At 43.0% G+C, this 20,662-nt stretch overlaps 2 protein-coding genes across 3 annotated transcripts in view; one reads left to right on the forward strand and one right to left on the reverse strand.

Moving 5' to 3' along the window:
- LOC121629783 (cyclin-dependent kinase 9) overlaps nt 1-1,461 on the reverse strand; it is an 8,965-nt gene extending 7,504 nt beyond the window's left edge. Inside the window, exons 1-2 of one of the 2 annotated variants that reach the window (XM_041969572.1) lie at nt 1,414-1,461; nt 48-161 (exon numbers count right to left, since the gene is read on the reverse strand). In XM_041969572.1, coding sequence (XP_041825506.1) covers nt 48-161; nt 1,414-1,454 — 155 coding nt within the window. In that variant the 5' untranslated portion in view covers nt 1,455-1,461. Of the gene's footprint in view, nt 1-47; nt 162-300; nt 320-1,413 lie in introns of those variants that run through there. The other variant, XM_041969573.1, reaches the window with a different exon arrangement.
- A 1,060-nt stretch (nt 1,462-2,521) lies between these two features.
- Nucleotides 2,522-19,434, forward strand: fpgs (folylpolyglutamate synthase). The gene is made up of 15 exons (XM_041969519.1): nt 2,522-2,704; nt 5,224-5,352; nt 5,448-5,501; nt 5,777-5,841; nt 9,921-10,035; nt 10,801-10,878; nt 10,997-11,058; nt 12,899-13,001; nt 13,210-13,287; nt 13,365-13,512; nt 15,203-15,286; nt 15,371-15,521; nt 17,174-17,249; nt 17,345-17,411; nt 18,599-19,434. Exons 1-15 carry the CDS (start codon nt 2,558-2,560, stop codon nt 18,973-18,975), a joined length of 1,734 nt encoding a protein of 577 aa, XP_041825453.1. The 5' UTR covers nt 2,522-2,557; the 3' UTR covers nt 18,976-19,434.
- The last annotated feature ends 1,228 nt before the right edge of the window (nt 19,435-20,662 follow it).

Consider the following 20,662-nt stretch of genomic DNA (forward strand, 5'->3'; position numbering starts at 1 on the left):
TACCATTAACGTCATAATCTCATAGTATTTTTTTATTTAATACTCACCCGAAGGTTCCCTGTCCTATTTTATCTATTCTTTCATATTTCGAAACTTCGTCACAGAATGGAAATTCAACTCCATCGTAGTATTTCGACATTATGGCGGCCTCCCGGTCGGGCCTGGAGGAAAATAAACATTTCGGACGTTACTGGGGTATTTTTCACCACAGCACAGCCACAGACAACATCTACCTGAATACCAGAAATGTTAAATGATAAAGCCGTGAAAAACGTAGCCAGTAAAGTGCCATATTCTTACTTTCCAGTAGGGATGTTATGCTCGAGCCGACCTGCCGATCACGTGTCGAGCATGTGACACGGAAGTTCTGCGAGCATGGTCTATTCAGCGTGCCAAAAGTCACGTGATAGACCAAACAAGGCCTCGTTACGTCATCAGCGCTTATCGAGCACCACGCGGGATCTTCAAAGGGACCGGTCTTGTCAACCTCTGAATGAGGGATTCCAAACGCTGAAGAGATCGCGGTTTGTTAAGAGGAGATTCTGTTAGCGATTGTACGACATTACATTTTGACAACAAAATTAGGGGAAGCATCACATCAGCATTAGCTTATATTGGACCACATTTAGCTTTTAGAGATTTTGGGAAACAAACGTCTGCGCGAGACGCTGTTGCCAGGGTAACTGCTGAAGGAGCTCGGAGTATGAGAGAAGGACGGATCGGGCGGTGCCTTCAACATCACATGTAAGCTTTATTTCCTTCTCCTTCTATAAATGTTTTTAATAGCCTTGCAAAAAGCAGTTTTTAAAATTAATCAAACTGCAACCAGAAGCATCAGAGGAAACGTCTCGGTCTGCAGCTGCAGAGGAAAACTACAACCTGCAGGACCTTAGACACCAAGCTGGTTTCTGATCATCATCAGCAGAGAATTTTAATCATTTTAAAGTTGGTTAATTACAATTTTGTTCTTGTGTTTCTTTCAGGTGCAACCTCTCCAAAGCTGGAGAGGTAGTGTGCTAGAAGAGGAGCAGGCTGAAGCCGGACAATTTTGAGAAAATACGTTTTTAAATAAAAATTTATGACACATCACAAAGTTGCCAAAGCATTTTTCTCATAATACATTTCAAGATTCAAGGAAACAAGTTTCCCTGAACAATGAAAATCTTACTTTAAATAATTTTAAAAAACTAGATAGAAGATAAAGATAACAAAAAAAAACTCGGAGTAAATAATCTATGTACATAAATGTGCAGTGTGCCACATTTAACAACAATCAGCTATGCAAAAAAACAAACTCATGAGGTAGCTGATAAGATGCATTTGCAATATTTATTCAGAACAGCAAGCCATTTTCATGCATTTGGGTCAAAGTTGACTCGATGATTCATGAGGCCTCGGTTTCACCACCCCTACCTTTCAGCCCCACCGGCGTTGCTTGTTTTCTCCCGTTGCATATCTGTCTTCTTCTTTCTCTTCTTCTACTCCTTCCTGGAGCAACGAACTTGTGCATTACTGCCACCAGGTGGTAGAAAGGATAAACGCATACATACATACACACACACATACATACATACATACATACTACATACATACATACATACATACATACATACATACACACACACATACATACATACATACATACATACATACACACATACATACATACATACATACATACACACACATACATACATACATACACACACACACACATACATACATACATACATACATACATACATACATACATACATACATACATACATACATACACACATACATACATACATACATACATACATACATACATACATACATACATACATACATACACACATACATACATACATACACACATACATACATACACACATACATACATAAATAAATTGAAATTAATGCCATATATCATGTAACATTTATAAAATAAATGATTAAATAAATCCATTAAAGTTACTGTGCCACCAAAATCCCACAGAAAGCACGACAAGCTCCAACATTGACATAGGGGTAGAACAAAGCTGGTGAATGTGCTTGCCACTAGGTTTTCTCCCACTCTGGATGCAGACACACTATGTGACTATTTAACTGAGAAACTGGATCCCCTTGGGGCTGAAATAAAGAATAAAGAACAATGACTTCTGCCACCCTGCATATAAAGCCTTTAAAAATATAATAAAAGATGCTATAAAACAGATAGTAAATTTCTGCCTTCCTCCATATGAGGTGTATTAAAAATGAATAAATAAATGAATAAATTCTGCCATCTTTCCTATAAAGTCATTAAAAAAAACTTTTGTCATCTTTTGGTATTCCTGATTCTGCTGTGTCATATGTAAAATTCAGTCACCAGAATTTTTCAAGTCAAACTGGCTGTTGCCACTTAAAAAAACAAACAAACAATAGTCTGCTTAGGATCAACAGCAGTTTTTACACCACTTTGAAAACACCGCTGAAAAGGGGGCTGATGGGGGAGTGGCGTGACGTCATTACGCATGTGAAAACAGCGTTCCATATTTGGTAGCCACTTCCTGTGACATCTGAAACCCTCACGATGGCGTGCCTGTCGCGTGTTCTGTTGCAAAGCTCCCGGTTTGCTGCTGTACTCAGAGAGCGGGACCGTGTGTGCACGTTGGCGGGCTTGGCAGTCAGGTACCACAGCACCAAGACGGCTCCCCAGTTACCGGGAATGGAATACCAGGTACGCCGTGTCAGTCCCCACGAAGCTCACTTTCACACGGCTGCTAATGAGCTAGCTAGCCAGGCAGAGAGCTGCGCTGGTTGTAGAAGTTTTGTAATACAGATGTGATAATTGTACATGTGGAGTTTCGATAGAAACATGGCTGACGGCAGCACACGGGTTGTACAGCTTGTGTCTGCGCTTTCAGAGTTAGTGTAAGCTCGGTATGAGCAGTTTACTGCTGAGTGAGTGAGTTGTGGAGAATTACAGCGTGGACAGAGCTAACAGCAAACTGTCCCTTCTTAATTCTCTGAATTACCTTTGTCTAAGTCCTGCTGTAAAAACACGTTGTGGCAACTTTGTCATATCATGTTTTAGTTGCACTTCAGACATAATTTCTACGTTATGAAACAGAATCAGCTCAGATTTTATTGTATTTTAATGTGATTTTAATTGAATCCACAACAGGTCTGATACCACAGGACAACTACTATTAGTTTGATCCGTTAAATACCAGACCATGGTGACCGTTGTCCACCCCAGGTTTCCATTACATAATAATGCTGTTTGTTTATTGGGAAAACACAGCTACAAGTCATTTTAGAGACAAAACAGGACAACAGCTTTGCATAATAAGAAAGGGGCGGAAATGACAGTTAAACTGCAAGTTTTCTGCAAATCAAATGAAAATATAATCATTAACCTGCTCACTGTGCATGGTTGTCTCTGTGTTGGCCTCTCTGATGGAGCAGTTGCCCGTCCAATCCTGAGCTGTCACTCTTTCTGGATGGATAATCTTTGCTCAAGTTGTATAATATGCTGCAGCTGAGCTAAAGCAGGGCATCAAACGTACGGCCTGGGGACCAAAATCAGACCGCCAAAGGCTCCAATCTGGCCCCCCTAATAAATTTAGTAAAATTAGAAATGACTCAGAAGACATTACCTGCTATTATTTAATAAAAAACTAATTCCTAATGTGTCCACGTGAGGTTTAATTTTGTTTAAATATGAGACATTTCCAAGGCAGCTTGTTCTGTCTTTTATCGCACCTGCAAAGCTGTTGTTTTGACCAATCACAATGACGTCATACTTTTATCTTCCGTAGATAACGGCAACTTTTACCTGAAACGTTTGGTCACTTTTACAACTGTTGGGAGGTTCTGGTTCTCTGCCATCAGTATAATCTGCTGTATAACTTAATGTTGTGTAGGCCGTTCTGCTCCGTTTTCCTAACGTCACCTTTTCCAACAAGTTCAACTTTATGATGGAAAGTTGTGTTAACATTATCCTACAATGTCCCTCAGTTCAAAGCAAATTATTCTGGGAAGGCGAGCTCCACTGCTTCTGTGTCATCTGATTTTATTTTGCGTTATTGGAAAACCCCGCTCTGGTGGAGCAGCTAACGTGGCTGGATGCAGACTAGGTAGCCTTAACAAACATTTATGCTCATGAAAAAAGAGCCTGTGATGTCTGGAAAATTATTTTACTCTCAATGGAAATGCTTCGTTCAGAATGCTTCATTTACATGTTAAAGTCACAGCATTTTCCTGGGGGCCGGACCACTTAAGATGAAATTACGCTGTATGTGGCTCCTGAACTAAACTGTCTAGATTTTAACTGACCACTAGCCGACTGGTGAACGTTTGATCAAGCTGAGATGCACATCAGTATGCATATTAATCTGGGATAAGAGAGACTTAAACAGCTTAGTTTATGTGACTCTTGTTCATTCTGGTCTGACTACTGGATCATCTGCCCTAAACTCCGGTTCTGACATTGACTCTTCATGCAACATTAAAATGGCTGAAACAATGTTTTTAATCTCAGATGGAGGCAGATTCCTGATCATTTCTAACAAGGAGACTAAACGAAAGTAGAACAGATGTAGAGCTGGTTTGTATCCCCTGCAGTTTGAAGACCAAGAGAAAAAGGAATGTTGGAGAGAAGATGGAGGAGATCCCCAATATTCTCCATAACAACCGTCTGCAGGGGTTGAAGGTGTCTAATAACAACAATATATCTGTACATGCTTCAATTATATTTTCACAGAGGGTGAAAAAAGAGGTGATGAAGTTCTAGTGAAGTTTTTCTAAAGATGATCCTAAAATTGCTTCTTTTCTGTTTTGCATGTGCAGAGGATTCAGCTGTAGATGTAAATGATGTAAATGCTGTGTTTTTAAGGGGGAAAGCCTTATTTAAAAAAGATGGTTTATTTTCTGCAGCAGAGTGAGTCATATTAGGTGTCCTAGTGAAGCGGGTGATTTTGTGATTTATGCAAACGTCTCTCGTGCATGCTCGTAACTGCTTCTGCTGGTCAGGAAGCTAAGCTGTCAAGTGAAATATGCTGTGGGTCTGTCTTTACTGTGGAAATTAGTGCGATTCTGGACAGTTATTATGTATTTGACTTCAAATCGTTAAGGAAGGAAGGCACACAAACATTAGGGCCTATTTTTACATTACAAATTTGTAATGACAACATTACAAATCTTTCCTTCTGGGCCTGCTTGTGCTGCACATGTTCCTGTTTGCTGTTTTCCCAGGATGCCATTTGCACCCTCAACACACTGCAGACCAATGCCAGCGCTCTGGAGCAGGTCCGGCGGGAGAGGGGCCACCCTCAGCTGCAGCTGCAGGCCATGAGAGGCTACCTGGAGCGAGCTGGGCTCACGGTGAGTCCATCACAAAAACATGACCTACAGAGAACAGGGACATCTCCAACCAGTGAACGTTTCCTGTAATTTTATCTGACTGTGTGTTTTCAAAGGTGGAGGAACTAGACCATCTTAATATCATTCACGTCACCGGAACAAAGGGCAAGGTGAGCTGCTTGTTGAAGTTTCATTTAGTCTTTATATTTATTTGTTTATGCATGGGACCGTCTGCCTGTCTGACCTGAAGAGTTGTTCTGGTGGATGATAATCTCGCTGATGTTGTGGAGATGAAGATTTTGAACTTTGAACTCCTGTTACACAACCAAAAGACCAGGAGGTCACACAAACAGGTTTTTACACACGTGTCCATTAACCAGGTAAAGGGCATGCTGCTGTCCCATCTGTTTACGAAGGCCATCATGTGTGTGTGTTTGTCTTTCAGGGATCAACGTGTGCATTCACTGAGCACATCCTGAGAAGTTATGGCTTCCATACAGGATTTTACAGGTAAAACTGGGAACCATGGCTTCCCTGTTAGACAAACGATGCACTGATGGATGAGACAAGTTTCAGGAGGAATGTGGGACTCGTTTCAGGACGAATGTGGGACGCGTTTCAGGACGAATGTGGGGCTCGTTTCAGGACGAATGTGGGACGCGCTTCAGGACGAATGTGGACCGCGTTTCAGGACGAATGTGGGGCGCGTTTCAGGACGAATGTGGGACGCGTTTCAGGACGAATGTGGGGCTCGTTTCAGGACGAATGTGGGGCGCGTTTCAGGACGAATGTGGGGCTCGTTTCAGGACGAATGTGGGCGCGTTTCAGGACGAATGTGGGACGCGTTTCAGGACGAATGTGGGACGCGTTTCAGGACGAATGTGGGGCGCGTTTCAGGACGAATGTGGGGCGCGTTTCAGGACGAATGTGGGGCGCGTTTCAGGACGAATGTGGGGCGCGTTTCAGGACGAATGTGGGGCTCGTTTCAGGACGAATGTGGGGCTCGTTTCAGGACGAATGTGGACCGCGTTTCAGGACGAATGTGGACCGCGTTTCAGGACGAATGTGGACCGCGTTTCAGGACGAATGTGGGACGCGTTTCAGGACGAATGTGGGGCGCGTTTCAGGACGAATGTGGGGCGCGTTTCAGGACGAATGTGGGGCTCGTTTCAGGACGAATGTGGGGCTCGTTTCAGGACGAATGTGGACCGCGTTTCAGGACGAATGTGGACCGCGTTTCAGGACGAATGTGGACCGCGTTTCAGGACGAATGTGGACCGCGTTTCAGGACGAATGTGGGGCGCGTTTCAGGACGAATGTGGACCGCATTTCAGGACGAATGTGGACCGCATTTCAGGACGAATGTGGGACGCGTTTCAGGACGAATGTGGGACGCGTTTCAAGACGAATGTGGGACGCGTTTCAGGACGAATGTGGGGCGCGTTTCAGGACGAATGTGGGGCGCGTTTCAGGACGAATGTGGGGCGCGTTTCAGGACGAATGTGGGGCTCGTTTCAGGACGAATGTGGGGCGCGTTTCAGGACGAATGTGGGGCTCGTTTCAGGACGAATGTGGACCGCGTTTCAGGACGAATGTGGACCGCGTTTCAGGACGAATGTGGACCGCGTTTCAGGACGAATGTGGACCGCGTTTCAGGAATAATGGGGACGCGTTTCAGGACGAATGTGGGGCGCGTTTCAGGACGAATGTGGGACGCGTTTCAGGACGAATGTGGGGCGCGTTTCAGGACGAATGGGGCGCGTTTCAGGACGAATGTGGGGCGCGTTTCAGGACGAATGTGGGACGCGTTTCAGGACGAATGTGGACCGCGTTTCAGGACGAATGTGGACCGCGTTTCAGGACGAATGTGGGGCGCGTTTCAGGACGAATGTGGGGCGCGTTTCAGGACGAATGTGGGGCTCGTTTCAGGACGAATGTGGGGCTCGTTTCAGGACGAATGTGGGGCGCGTTTCAGGACGAATGTGGGTCGCGTTTCAGGACGAATGTGGGGCGCGTTTCAGGACGAATGTGGGACGCGTTTCAGGACGAATGTGGACCGCGTTTCAGGACGAATGGGACCGCGTTTCAGGACGAATGTGGGCGCGTTTCAGGACGAATGTGGGCGCGTTTCAGGACGAATGTGGGGCTCGTTTCAGGACGAATGTGGGGCTCGTTTCAGGACGAATGTGGGGCTCGTTTCAGGACGAATGTGGGGCGCGTTTCAGGACGAATGTGGGGCGCGTTTCAGGACGAATGTGGGGCGCGTTTCAGGACGAATGTGGACGCGTTTCAGGACGAATGTGGACCGCGTTTCAGGACGAATGTGGGACTCGTTTCAGGACGAATGTGGGACTCGTTTCAGGACGAATGTGGGACTCGTTTCAGGACGAAGGGCAAAAGCAAAGCTCCATGGGCGGTTCCCACCATCGCCATCTTGGTAGCGTCACGCCTGCGGACGTTCCCGGAAAATACAAAAATGGGCAAAGTAAGCCGACTAAAAACCACGGTTGTGCTGCACCCTCCCTTCTTGCCGCGGATATTGGAAACATGTCAATCAAAAGGACACACCTCTAATTATGCCGAATTTCAAGATGAGGATGAAATAGAAAAAAAATATTGTTTAGGAAGACATGGTGAGTCTCATGTGGTCTTTGTTCAGTCCTCCATATTAGGGCTGCAACGATTAGTCGACGTTGTCGACAATAAAAATAGTCGGCAAAAAAAAAACAAACAAAACTACCGAGTGAGACATCGTCTTCTAATCCTATCTCTGCTGAGAGTTGCACAATGCACATGCGCAAAGAGGGGAAAAAAATACAGAGTGAGACATCGTCTTCTTTTTTAATCTCTGCCGAGAGTTGCACATGCGCAGTGAAGTCCGCCAGGGGAAAAATGTGGTGGCGGACCAGGGAAGAAAACGTTAAAAGTCTGGGATAACGTCACGTTAAACTTACAAAATAAATTAAATACATGTGAGATTTGTAAAGCGGACCTTATGTACCACGGAAGTACGTCTGCAACGCTCGAACATTTAAAGAGGAGGCACGTCGGACTTACTTAACAACCTCATGCAAGATTTCAAAGCTGAAAGTGAAATAAGATCCATATATAATAATCATGAGATACATAATCCGATTGGTCGTCTAGTCGTTTTAATAGTCGGTGACTAATCAACCATCAGAATAGTCACTAGTTGCAGCCCTACTCCATATGTGGGTTCCCTGTTTACAAAATGGTGAAAGTTGGACCTGAACACAGTGAAACTGTCAGATCTATGATCACTGATCAGGTACCAGTATCGGGTATCCGTTCCTTTTTGCTTTTCAAAGTACTGGAACAAGAAATCATGGTCACTCAGGGTGCTGCTGTCAACTTAAAGTCTAGATTATGAACCCTCTCGCTGTTTGATGAGGTGAACAGGTGTTATGTTTGGATTAAGGGTGTCACCATTCTAGATTTTCTTGGTATGATTACTATCAGAGAAAAATTCAGATAATTCTGCATTAATTCATTTCGCAACACTATAAATGTGTGAAATCACAGTCATTTAAGTTTTATTTATTTCTATCTTTTGATGTCAACATAACAAAATAATAATATAACAAAGTTAATTTCAACTAAATCTGCTCTGCTGTGTGCAGAATAATTCAATCCTAACCCTAACCCTACATATTAATTCTGGATTTCTCTCAGGGAAACGGATGGAAAGGCTACAGGACCTCTACCTGAACTTGGGAGGCTTCTTTCTGGAACCTATGTTGTAAAAATGCTAATTTGCACATTTCTTTAGAAAGCAGGGAAAATATCTGGTTAGCTTTGACTTTCAACTGTCCTTTAGCAGAGCAGCTGCTATTTAAAAGTTCCATATTATACATTTTTTCAACAGTTTCTTATGGGTGTCAGAGGTCCAACAACATTGTTTTCAAAGTGTATCACCCCAAATTCAGCCTTGGTTCATAATTTCAGTCATTCTAAAAGTAACTCTGGTGAACTCTTTGGAGAATGGGCTGTTTCTGTGTCTGAACCTTTCAATGTTCATGAGTGGTGCCGGTCCACTCCCACTCCACGTCCCTCTCTGGTAGAGGGTCATTTCAATGTTGTTTTTTTTTTTTTGTGGGCATTGTTTTTGAGTTACGGATAGTTTTGCCGTTTGAGCTTCTATTTCTCCATAGTAAAGAATCTTTTGCAAAAATCTTGGATCCAGGTGGTCGCACCAAAATGTAATCACTCGTTCCATGTTCCTAAAAATCTAACCAAAGCCTGTTCATAACTTTTTGAGTTATGCTGCTAACAAATGGACGGACGGACAAACGTACGTACGCCTTGGGGGGGGGGGATAAGTAAAAGGGAAAATGTTTTTACAGTGCTTTATAAATAAAGTTGGCTTGGCTGATCTGATCACATGATCCCACATGGAAAATCATAATGTTGAGGATCTTTATCATTAATTAATCGTAGCATTTAATATGCAGTGATTAATTGTGAAGTTAATTGTTAAGTAATTGCGACATTACTATTTTGGATTTTCTGATTTCTGTGAATTTTTGAGCCAAATATGTTTATAAAGTTGGTTCTGGTTCTGGTTGCAGTTCTCCACATTTGGTCCAAGTCAGGGAGAGGATCCGGATCAACGGGCAGCCCATTGGAAAAGACCTTTTCACCAAATACTTCTGGCAGGTTTATGGACGGCTGGATGAGACGAAGGTAGATGATCTAACGAGGTCCAGGTCTGATCCTCGGTCTCAAACACAACCGTCCGCTCCCTCATCCATTTAACTTAGTAGATTTAATTCATTTAAAAGGAAAACTAGTGATGTCTTTCTTTCCTGTCTGTCTGAACAGAATCTTTGTGGCGCTGTGTGGTTTCAGGACCACGTGTCTTAATTGAGTCCAGTAGAAAATGAGCCTCATGTGACACTGTGGTCACAGAACAGATGGTGGTTTTCATTGATTAAAAATAGAAATGTGGAGGTCATCAGGGTTCCTAAAGCAGTCTTAAGTCCCAGAAGCTGGCCACATTTCACATTTTATGTACAAGACAACTCAAAGTGCTTTACATAAAAAGTGTACAAGCAAGATTCAGCACCAGGTTAGGCTCAGCCATCGTGTTTATGTAACAGGCCGTCCAGGCGCTGCACTTCTTCCAGTCTCCAGTCCTTTATCGGTCCTCAACGTTAACATTAACTAACATCTGTTTTTATCTATTTATTTTTTTAACATTTGTACATCAGTTCTGAGTCGTACATGTCGGCATTGCTTTGCCCCCCCCCCCCCCCCCCCATCCTCCCCCCCCACTGATGACTATCGGGGCTTCTTTGCCACTGTTTGCAACTGGAACCAGTTTGTGTAATATTTTGTCCAGTCACTCATCGCTGGTTTATTCTTTCCAGCAGTTTTTTCCCAATAACATGTTCAGTATTTTATATTTTTGGGTGATTCAGTCATCAATCTTGTTTCTGACCTCTGCAGGACGCCCATGGAGGGACGATGCCGGCGTACTTCCGTTTCCTCACCATCTTGGCTTTCCACATCTTCCTTCAGGAGAAGGTAGTCTAGAGACGGCTCAGAGAAACCCAACTGTCCACACTGGTTCTGAAAGTCATGAACCAACGTGTGAAGCTGTTTTTATGATTAGCCTTGAATATAACCAGCTGCTTGTTCTCAGGTGGATCTGGCTGTAGTTGAAGTTGGTATAGGTGGAGCGTATGACTGCACCAACATCATAAGGTAAGAAAGTTAGATCTGCTGTCTGACATACTGTAGTCATGTTGTCATTTATGGTTAATTTAACTTATAAAAACGCACTTATGGTGAGTTAAAAGTTCCACAAAGAAATGCATAAATACAACATTCAGTCATTAATTTAATGTGATTATTTATTAAAACTAGAAAAATTAAAAAACATTAAATAAATTGATCAAAAACTAAAATGTTTTTAGTTGGAAATTAATACCTATGTAATCAAATATACAGTTATTAAATATGTAAGTAATATGACAGTTAAAATGAATTCACAATGCTCTGCAACATGGAGACAAAAATTATAACAAATGTCGTTATATTTTAGTTCAAGTCATTTATTTGTTAAAAAATAAATTAATGATATATTTGCTCATTTGTGTATTTTCAATTTTAATTAATAATACTTTTTAATTATTTGGTGCTGCATTTATGTATCTCATTGCGACACTTTACATTCTCCATATTTATCAACTCCAACTGTTCAACTTCCTGTTTACACAAATATCTAACCAGCCAATCACACGGCAGCACGTAGACAAGGTGAAGACGACTTGCTGAAGTTCAAACTGAGCATCAGAATGAAGAAGAAAAGGGATTTAAAAGACTTTGAATGGGGCATGGTTGTTGGTCTGAGTATTATTGGGATTTTCACCCAAAACCATCTCCAGGGTTTCCAGAGAATGTTCTGAAGAAGAGAAAATATCCAGCTGTTGATTTCAGAGGTCAGAGGAGAATGGGCAGACTGGTTGGAGATGATGGAAAGGCAGCAGGAAGCCAAATCAGCACTGGTTCCTACCAAGGTCTGCAGAACAGCCTCTCTGAACACAACACGTCCAGCCTCGAAGCAGATGGGCTACAGCAGCAGAAGACACACCAGGTGCCTCCTGTCGGCTAAGAACAGGAAACTGAGGCTACAATTCACACACACTCACCAACACTGGACAATAGAAGATGGAGAAACGTTGCTGGTCTGATGAGTCTCCATTTCAGCTCCACATTCAGATGCTAGACTCAGAATCTGCTGAAAACATCATGAAAACTTGGATCCATCCTGCCTTGGATCAACGCTTCAGGCTGCTGCTGGTGTAATGGTGGGGGGAGATTTTCTTGGTCCACTTTGGGCCCCTTAGTACCAGCGTGGCCTGGTTTAGCCACCACAGCCTACCTGAGTATTGTTGCTGACCATGTCCATCCCTTTATGACCACAGTGGAGCATCTTCTGATGCTACTTCCAGCAGGATAATGCACCATGTCACAAAGCTCAGATCATCTCCACCTGCTTTCTAGAACATGACGATGAGTTCACTGGACTCCAACGGCCTCCACAGCCACCAGATCTCAGTCCAGTAGAGCAGCTTTGGGATGTGGTGGAACAGGAGATTCTCATCATGGATGCAGCCGACAAACCTGCAGCAACTGTGTGATGCTGTCATGTTGATATGGAGAAAACCTCTGAGGAAGGTTTCCACCACCTGCTTCATCTATCACACCAGGATTAAAAAGGTCCGACCCGGTACTAGAAGGTGGACCTGATAGAGTAGATGATGTAGAATGGTATATAGGTTTATTAACATTTATTCAGAGATTATACAGTTTTTATTATTAAAATTCTTCTAAACCTAAAATTTGAAAATGAAATGATAATAAAAAGGTGTCGTCTATGTAATCATGTTAGATTTTTGATTAGACCACAGTAAAACGTACGGCAGGAATTTGTCTACACACAACCTCAGAGGTGAGAGTGTGCATGAGAAGAAGCTTGATGATGTTCACGGTTAATTAATTAATCAGTGTTTAAATGGTGTGTGTGTGTGTGTGAGAACAGAAAGCCGTGGGTGTGTGGCATCTCCTCCCTGGGTATAGACCACACTCAGATTCTGGGAGACACCATTGAGAAGATTGCCTGGCAGAAGGGAGGCATTTTCAAGGTGTGTAACACCTGGGTGTGTCGCTGAGTTGGACTGGATGTACTGTAACTTGTTAACTAACCCATGTACACTTTTAGTTCAACAGATGGACTTTACTCATTTAAAATTTAGATAAAGATTTAATTTATTACTGTCAGATATTTCTCCAGGAATGGGAACTAGAAGTTTCTGTCCAGTATCTAATTTTCTGATGTGCATGTTTCTGCAGCCGGGCGTTCCCGCCTTCACCGTCAGACAGCCAGAAGAAGCCATGGCTGTGCTCCGAGACCGGGCCAAAGAGATCACAGTAAGTTTCCATGTTCAGTCCGATCAGTGACAGCTGCCTGAGGAAAACTAACCTTTTGATCTGTCCTGTGGTTGCAGTGTCCTTTGTGGGTGTGTCCAGAGCTGGAGGATTACCAGGCAGACTGTGGACCTCTGCACCTGGGCCTGGCAGGTCAGCATCAACGCTTTAACGCTTCCCTGGCCCTCCAGCTGAGTCACACCTGGCTGCAGAGAAGATGTGGACCAGGTACGTCTGCTACATGTTACTGATGGTCTCAGCAGGTTTGGTCCTGATTACATATGCTAAATCTACAATGAGTGATCCATGACAGCACCATTGTTTATCACATTTCCATCATAAAAAGATCACTATCACTACTATGTCACTAAGAGACCTCTATTTAGACCTGGACATGATGATGAAGCCACTTTCCACCAATCAGGATCAAATGCCCTGCTTTGCATGTCATGGACACTCAAATAAAAAAACTGTAGGACTCATGAACAGCTTCTTCCCCCAAGCCATCAGCCTTAAACCTTTTCTTAATAAAGTGAGCAGCAGAGGGACATTTTGAGTGCAGACTAGTGTTCAGTTATGTTTTGAGCAAAAAATATTTTGTGCTTAGAGTAACTTGATCTGTCAAAAGGAGTTTTCGTGTTTGCTCCTATTTGCGTAGATGTACGAGCCAGTTTTATTCATCTACTCCCTAATTGTTCTCCCCTCTGTTTGCTGCCACACACACGTGCAACACGCTGCCACCAGTGTTGTTTTTGGCAGGCATCTCAGTTTTAGTCTTAGTTTTAGTCTTCAGCAGGCAAATGCTTATTAGTTTTAGTCACATTTTCATCGTTTCTAAGTTTGATAGTTTTAGTCGACAAACACTCAAAAAGGTTTTAGTCTAGTTTTTGTCAAATAAAAAAAAAAGTATTAGTCTTTTAACAAATTAATTTAGGTTAATAATATGTATTAAAAAGTAGAATCAAGGTTAACAGGTTATAACAAGTGATCTATAAAACAAGTTAATCTTAATGCTTTTACATAATAACCAGATCCTTTACCAGACTGAAAGCTTTAGCCGAGACTTTCCCATCAACAGGGAAGCAACGCTGCCGTGCTCACAGTAGGCAGAAATGTCGTGCATTTTTAATATCGGACAACATAAGTCTCGTCATGTTTTCGTCATCAGAGAGCCACTTTAGCTCGTCACCGTCTCGTTATCGTCATAGAAAAAAGGTTCGTCAATGAAATGAGTTCGTCATCGTTGACAAAAACAACACTAGCTGCCACACGCCTGCACACGGAGCCACACGCCTGCACACGCTGCCACACGCCTGCGCAGACGCTGCCACACGCCTGCGCACACGCTGTCACACGCTGCCACACACCTACCACACACCTGCACACGCTGCCACACGGAGCCACACGCCTGCACACGGAGCCACACGCCTGCACACGGAGCCACACGCCTGCACACGGAGCCACACGCCTGCACACGGAGCCACACGCCTGCACACGGAGCCACACGCTGCCACATGCCTGCGCACACGCTGCCATACACCTACACACCTGCACACGCTGCCATACACCTACACACCTGCACATGCTGCCATACACCTGCACACGCTGCCACACATCTGCACACCTGTTTATTTCCACAGAGTTCTGAGTTTCTGAACACTGGTGTCCACGTGATGTTTTTTTTTTTTACTAAATTTGGAACAGCTTCCGTGATTCTGGGTCTGTGAAAACGCTGTCTGTGCTGTCGTTCTGAAGGAAACAGTTGATTGTAATTTCAGCAGAAAGTTGCAACATGGCACACAGTGGCACATGTCTGAAGACGTCCTGAATGTTCTGCGTTCTCTGGAGCTTCATGACAGTTGGATGTTGGCAGTGTTTCTGTACTGTGTTCCACCTTTAACATGTCTGTCTTCGACAGATAAAACCTTTCCCTCAACCTATCTGGAGAACACCAGAGTACCTGATGCCAGGCCCTTCAAGCCCAGCCCTGTCATGGTGAAAGGTGAGTCTCAGAGGGCCGTGATGCAGCAGAGTTTCCAGGCTTCCTGACATCCTAAGTGAGGTTCTAGTCTGTGTTTGGTATCAGGGCTGGCAGAGACAGAATGGCCCGGCAGAAACCAGACTCTGAAACATGGAACAGTCACCTACTTCCTGGATGGAGCTCACACCATGCGTAGCATGCAGGCCTGTGTACACTGGTTCAGAGAGACCGCAGCCCAGCATGAGAGGAACGCAAGGTCAGCATCACTCCCTCACCTCGTCCTGTAACAGATGGGATCTTCTATCCTTTCTGTTAGAAATTCTCAGAGCTGCTCAGATTCAGAGATGCTCCATGCTGGTGAAAAGTCCTGCTTCAGTCCGATCCGAGCCACTTGGTCACGTGATGCCACATGATTAGTGTAAGGTGGTTCAAACGTGGACGTTGTTTTGTGTACTGCTGGTGGTACTCGTGCTCCCTCTAAGGCAGGGATCAGCACCACCTCAGAAGAAAAGCTCAGCTCCAAGTTCCACCTTCATGTCCGACATTAAATCCGGTAGCAGAGACCTTTTCTATCAGACTTCACAGGTTAGTTCCAGATAAAATGGCATTTAGAGTGGTGGCATCTATCATTGGAGTTTACCAATGAAGAGAAATGAAGGATGCTGTGATACCTGATCAATAGATGTTGGCTTCAGTCTCAGACGGACTCTCCATCCATCCTCCTGTTAGGTTTTAGAACAGAAACCTTCATCACTGTCTCATTATTTAGAGTTGGACATTTCTTTTGACATATTTCTTATTTTAGTTATTTTACTAAATGGAAAAAGCGGTGTTTGTGGGGTTGTTATTGTAATACTTTTACTTTTTTCTCAATTTGGATTTGATGAACTTTGTACTTTTGGCCCCATAATGTAGTTAAAGTGAAAACTGGGGACTGCAGATGTAAATAAACCTAAGGCTAACTGGTACAGTGCATCAAATGGCAGCATTTATGTTTGAAATTGTACACAATCTCTTATAAATAAAATAAAAAAAAATTGCATTATAAGTTGAAGTTCTGGAAAAAATTATGTTTATGTATATGGATATAAAGGGTAAATCATATGTATTCAAAGAACCAGAATAGTTTCAGACCCTTTAAGTTTAAACATCTGTTCTGGTGATAAAATCCATCTACAATACAGTAGCAGCCACCACTACAAAAAATGATAATATCTGGAAATAATCCGCTGAAGTCTCATGGAAAAGGTCTGTTCTATGTTATATACCTGGACTTCTGATGAACATGTCAGCTTCCTTTGGTTTGCTTTGTTTTCACGCTGCACTTACCTGAATCAGGCCAAACAACCTGGACAATGAAATGCAGTCACAACTACTGCCCACTAGGGGGCAGTATTCCCTGAAACTACAACTGACTAAGTAGAAAGAAGAAAATTTGGCTCATTGACTGACTAGGACTGAAACTGCCTCATTCACTGCAAGGAAACAATGAGGCAACAATAAATTTCTAGTCTGGTTTTTGTTTTTACTATGGTGTTCAAAACTGATCCGGTTTTCACCAGAATGTGCCCAGTATGAGCAGCAGGAGAGGCAGCCTGAGATCCACCATGTTGATCCACGTCCTTTCCTCTCCCTGCTTCACTGGATGATCCGTTTGGTTTCACACTGGAACAGAACCGAGCCCTGGCTTTCAAGCCGACCAGAGGCCTGTATGGCGAAGCGTGATTAACATACCTCGGATATCAGTCATGAAGGTGGAAGTGGGCGAGGCTCATATCTTCTGAAGTGGTACATGATGTAAAATGTTGAACCATGAATCTACATACAGACTGCTGCCAGTTAAAACTCCATGTACCTTTGTAGCTGCCACTCAGCGATTTAACAGTTTTACATCTATGTGTGTTTCAGTGGTCCAGTGGTCAGAGTGCTGCTGTTCAATGCCACAGGAGAGAGGGACTCTGCCGCCTTGCTGAAACTGCTGCAGGTGAGGCAGTTCAGCATCGTGTCTGAGACTACGGATGAACATGAAGAGTTGTTCAGTAACACAAACCCTTTCTGCTCCGTCTTCTTTCCTGTCAGCCGTCTCAGTTTGACTTTGCCGTGTTCTGTCCAAACATCACCGAAGCCATCGCCTCCTGTAACGCAGGTGAGAAAATCAAAGCCGACATTTAACCCTTAAAACTCCATTAGATACCCCGGATCACTTCTATCATCACCAGTGTCTCAGGAGCAGTGGTGTGTGTAGCTCTGTGTGGTAAACTGTGATGGATAGCTACCCTTTAGGTGGTCTATAGAAGTTTTCCAGGCATTTCTATCCCGTCCAGGAGGTTTACAATCCAGCCACTAAATGTAGTTTTATTCAGAGACTCTATCTGGTAAATCCACAATGATCCATGATAACAGCATTATTTATCACATTTCATCATAAAAACATCACCATCACTACTATGTTGCTAAGAGACCTCTATTTAGACCTGGACATGATGATGAAGCCACTTCCTGTAAGACTTTCCACCAATCAGAGAGCTTAGATTGACGGTAACGTCCAATCAGGAGCAGCCAAAGATCAACCAGTGAGCAGAAAGTTCTATGTGTGTGTGAAAAGAAGAAAAATAATGCTCCTCTATGGCTGGAATAAAGCCAAGAATATTTTTTACTTTCTCTCTGTTTTAGGCTCATTTTCATTGGAGAGAAAAAAACTTTCACATCATGTTTTCTAACTTCTTCCTCGTTAGATAGATCAGACCACAAAGACAACAAACAGCACAATCCCATAACAGTAATAGAAAGTTCAACCACAGAGGGCTTCAAAAACATTGGAGGGCTCGAGAAACACGATTAAATCAAATTAAACAACATTCAATTGCAAATTTACAGCCACAGCTCTAAATTTGCACCCACTACCCTGCCAGATGTGGTTCAGTATTCAGTTTGGTGGGTAGAAATAAAAATTTCCAGGCTGGTAGGGGCAGGGCTTTAGTTTGATGAGCTTACCATTTGGCCAATCACATGTCTGGACAGACTATGATCATTGCATTATGGTGGGGGGGGGGGGGGGGGGGGGGGGGTGTTAGGGGTGACACTGATTCTGAGGTTTGTGTGTGCGCTCGAATAAGTGGGAGTCAGTAAGGGGAAAAATAAAGTTTAAAAAAGAAAGTTACTTCAGAAAAACAAACATTAGTTTTATAGAAATCATTTAATTCTATTTTTATTTACATTTTATTTGGCGTCCCAACTTGATGGAAATGATCAAATAAGACGGTAACGTGAGAAACGATGTGTGGAACCAAACCTTCCTCAGACTTTTCTTTCTGTCCTCCCACCTCTTCTCAGACCAGCAGAACTTCAACGTGTCGGTAGAGAACATGCTGACTCGATGTTTGGACAATGAGAGGAGCTGGCGTCTCCACAACAGTCAAATTTATAAGAAAGGCCCGGAACTGCTGATCGAGGGCAGCCTGCCGCTGGTCCCTGAGAAGGCTGCAGACACCCTGGTCTTCCCCTGCATCCTCAGCGCCCTTCAGTGGATCACCCAGGGAAAGGACGCTGTCTTGAAGGAGTCGGCTCAAAGAGTCTTACCAGTTAAACCCAGCATCATGGCCAAAGCTGCTCCTCTTTGTGAGGCAGCTGAGATACACGTCCTGGTCACTGGAAGCCTCCATCTGGTGGGAGGAGTCCTCAAACACCTGGATCCAGAGTGCTCCAAGTGAAGCAGACTTTGTGAATGGAGTCAGTTCAGATCCATCAGATGGGGAGTGGGGGTGTAGGGGAGTAAAATATTTATCTGTACAGCTGATGTTATAGATGGTGATTGTAGGTGTTCACCTGACCGGGATCAGCTCCACCCACCACTGTTGTTGCCTTGGTTACCAGCACCATCATGGCAGCTCCATCCTCACCCAGAGCCTTAAGAAGAGTGCAGAAACATGTGGAGCTCATGTGTTCAGTCATACTTGAAGCTAAATATGTTTACATGAGCAGCAGATGGTGCTGAGGTGTGTGTCTGTGTGTGTGCGCGCTTATCACTGATGTCCCTGGATCAGCCAGACAGGGTGGACAGTCTTTACAATGTTTCTACAGAACCTGCACGGTAACGGGACCAGTAATGACTTCTGGTTTTAACCCCTTCTGTTTTCAACACTTTCACCTTTCGTCTTTTTTGTTTGTTTGTTTTTTTTTATAAAGAAACCTATTTCTCCGTTTTATTTCTATTTTGCCAATATGTGACAGCAGGGCGGTTTGGAGTGAATAATCTGACACGAACTGTGGAACACACTAATACTGGAACTGCCAATCAAATCCAGTCTGTTTTTCACTGCATTAGCTCAAATGATGTAACACTGTTTGTCTGGTGGTGAGCGTTACTGGAGTTTTAACTTCAGATAAAAATGAAGTATAATAAATACCTATTTTTAATTCTGTGGATGCATCACAAAAAAGCACTTAGATGGAAGCTGCAATAAATGATGAAATCTGAACATCTTTAAAACAGTCAATTAAACAATATAAAGAAACTGGGTCTTGTTTTACTTTTGTGTCTTGAATGTAATAAATCAAGCAGGCAGAGCATCTTTAAGAAAAAGATTTTTAAAAAAAAGGTTCAAGCTGATTCAGAAATTGTGGTTCTGTTCTGGGGACTGATTGTCTAGGAAGAATGCTGTACAAGCTTCTGCACATGATGCACAATTCTTCACATTCGCTACAGATCCAATGCAAGGCAGAGAGGTACTGGAGATCAGTCCTGCAAGCAGTCCTGTATGTTGGCCACAGAAGAGATGATGTGATCACAAGCATCTGCCTGGCAAAACAAGCCCCTGTCACCCAATTAATTATTGAATTATTATATATATATATATATGTGTGTGTGTGTATATATATATATATGTGTGTGTGTGTGTGTATATATATATATATATATAGATGCATGGAGGATGATATTTACATAATTATCCTCTGAGGAATAAGTATTTTAATTTAATTTCAGCATAATCAAACACTTTGATCTGACAGTAATTATCTTTAAACTCCATCTTAAAGCCAAAACACGAAGTTATAAAAAGAAAACAGCCAGATTTCATTTTAAATTCGTTTATTTGCCATTTTACACATGTCAGATTGATAATTTTCAAAAGAAGTTATAATTAATCTGTACAAACTTTGCTTTCCGTATCTTTTATGTTGTACTGCAGTTTTCTTTTGTTTTGTTTTTTTTGTTTGTTTTGTTTTTGTTTTGTTTTGTTCGTATTCTTAAAGACATTGTGTTGACTTTCTTGTTGGGGTTTAATGTATGCAGTTCTAAAAGAAAAAAATCGACTCGACCTAGTGTGCCTCTAGAGCCTCTCTCTAGAGGCACACTAACTCGACCCTCTCATTCCAGCCAATAGAATTCCAGTTGCG

This window comes from Melanotaenia boesemani, chromosome 19 (assembly GCF_017639745.1).
Source record: "Melanotaenia boesemani isolate fMelBoe1 chromosome 19, fMelBoe1.pri, whole genome shotgun sequence".
Classification (NCBI taxonomy): Eukaryota; Metazoa; Chordata; class Actinopteri; order Atheriniformes; family Melanotaeniidae; genus Melanotaenia; species Melanotaenia boesemani.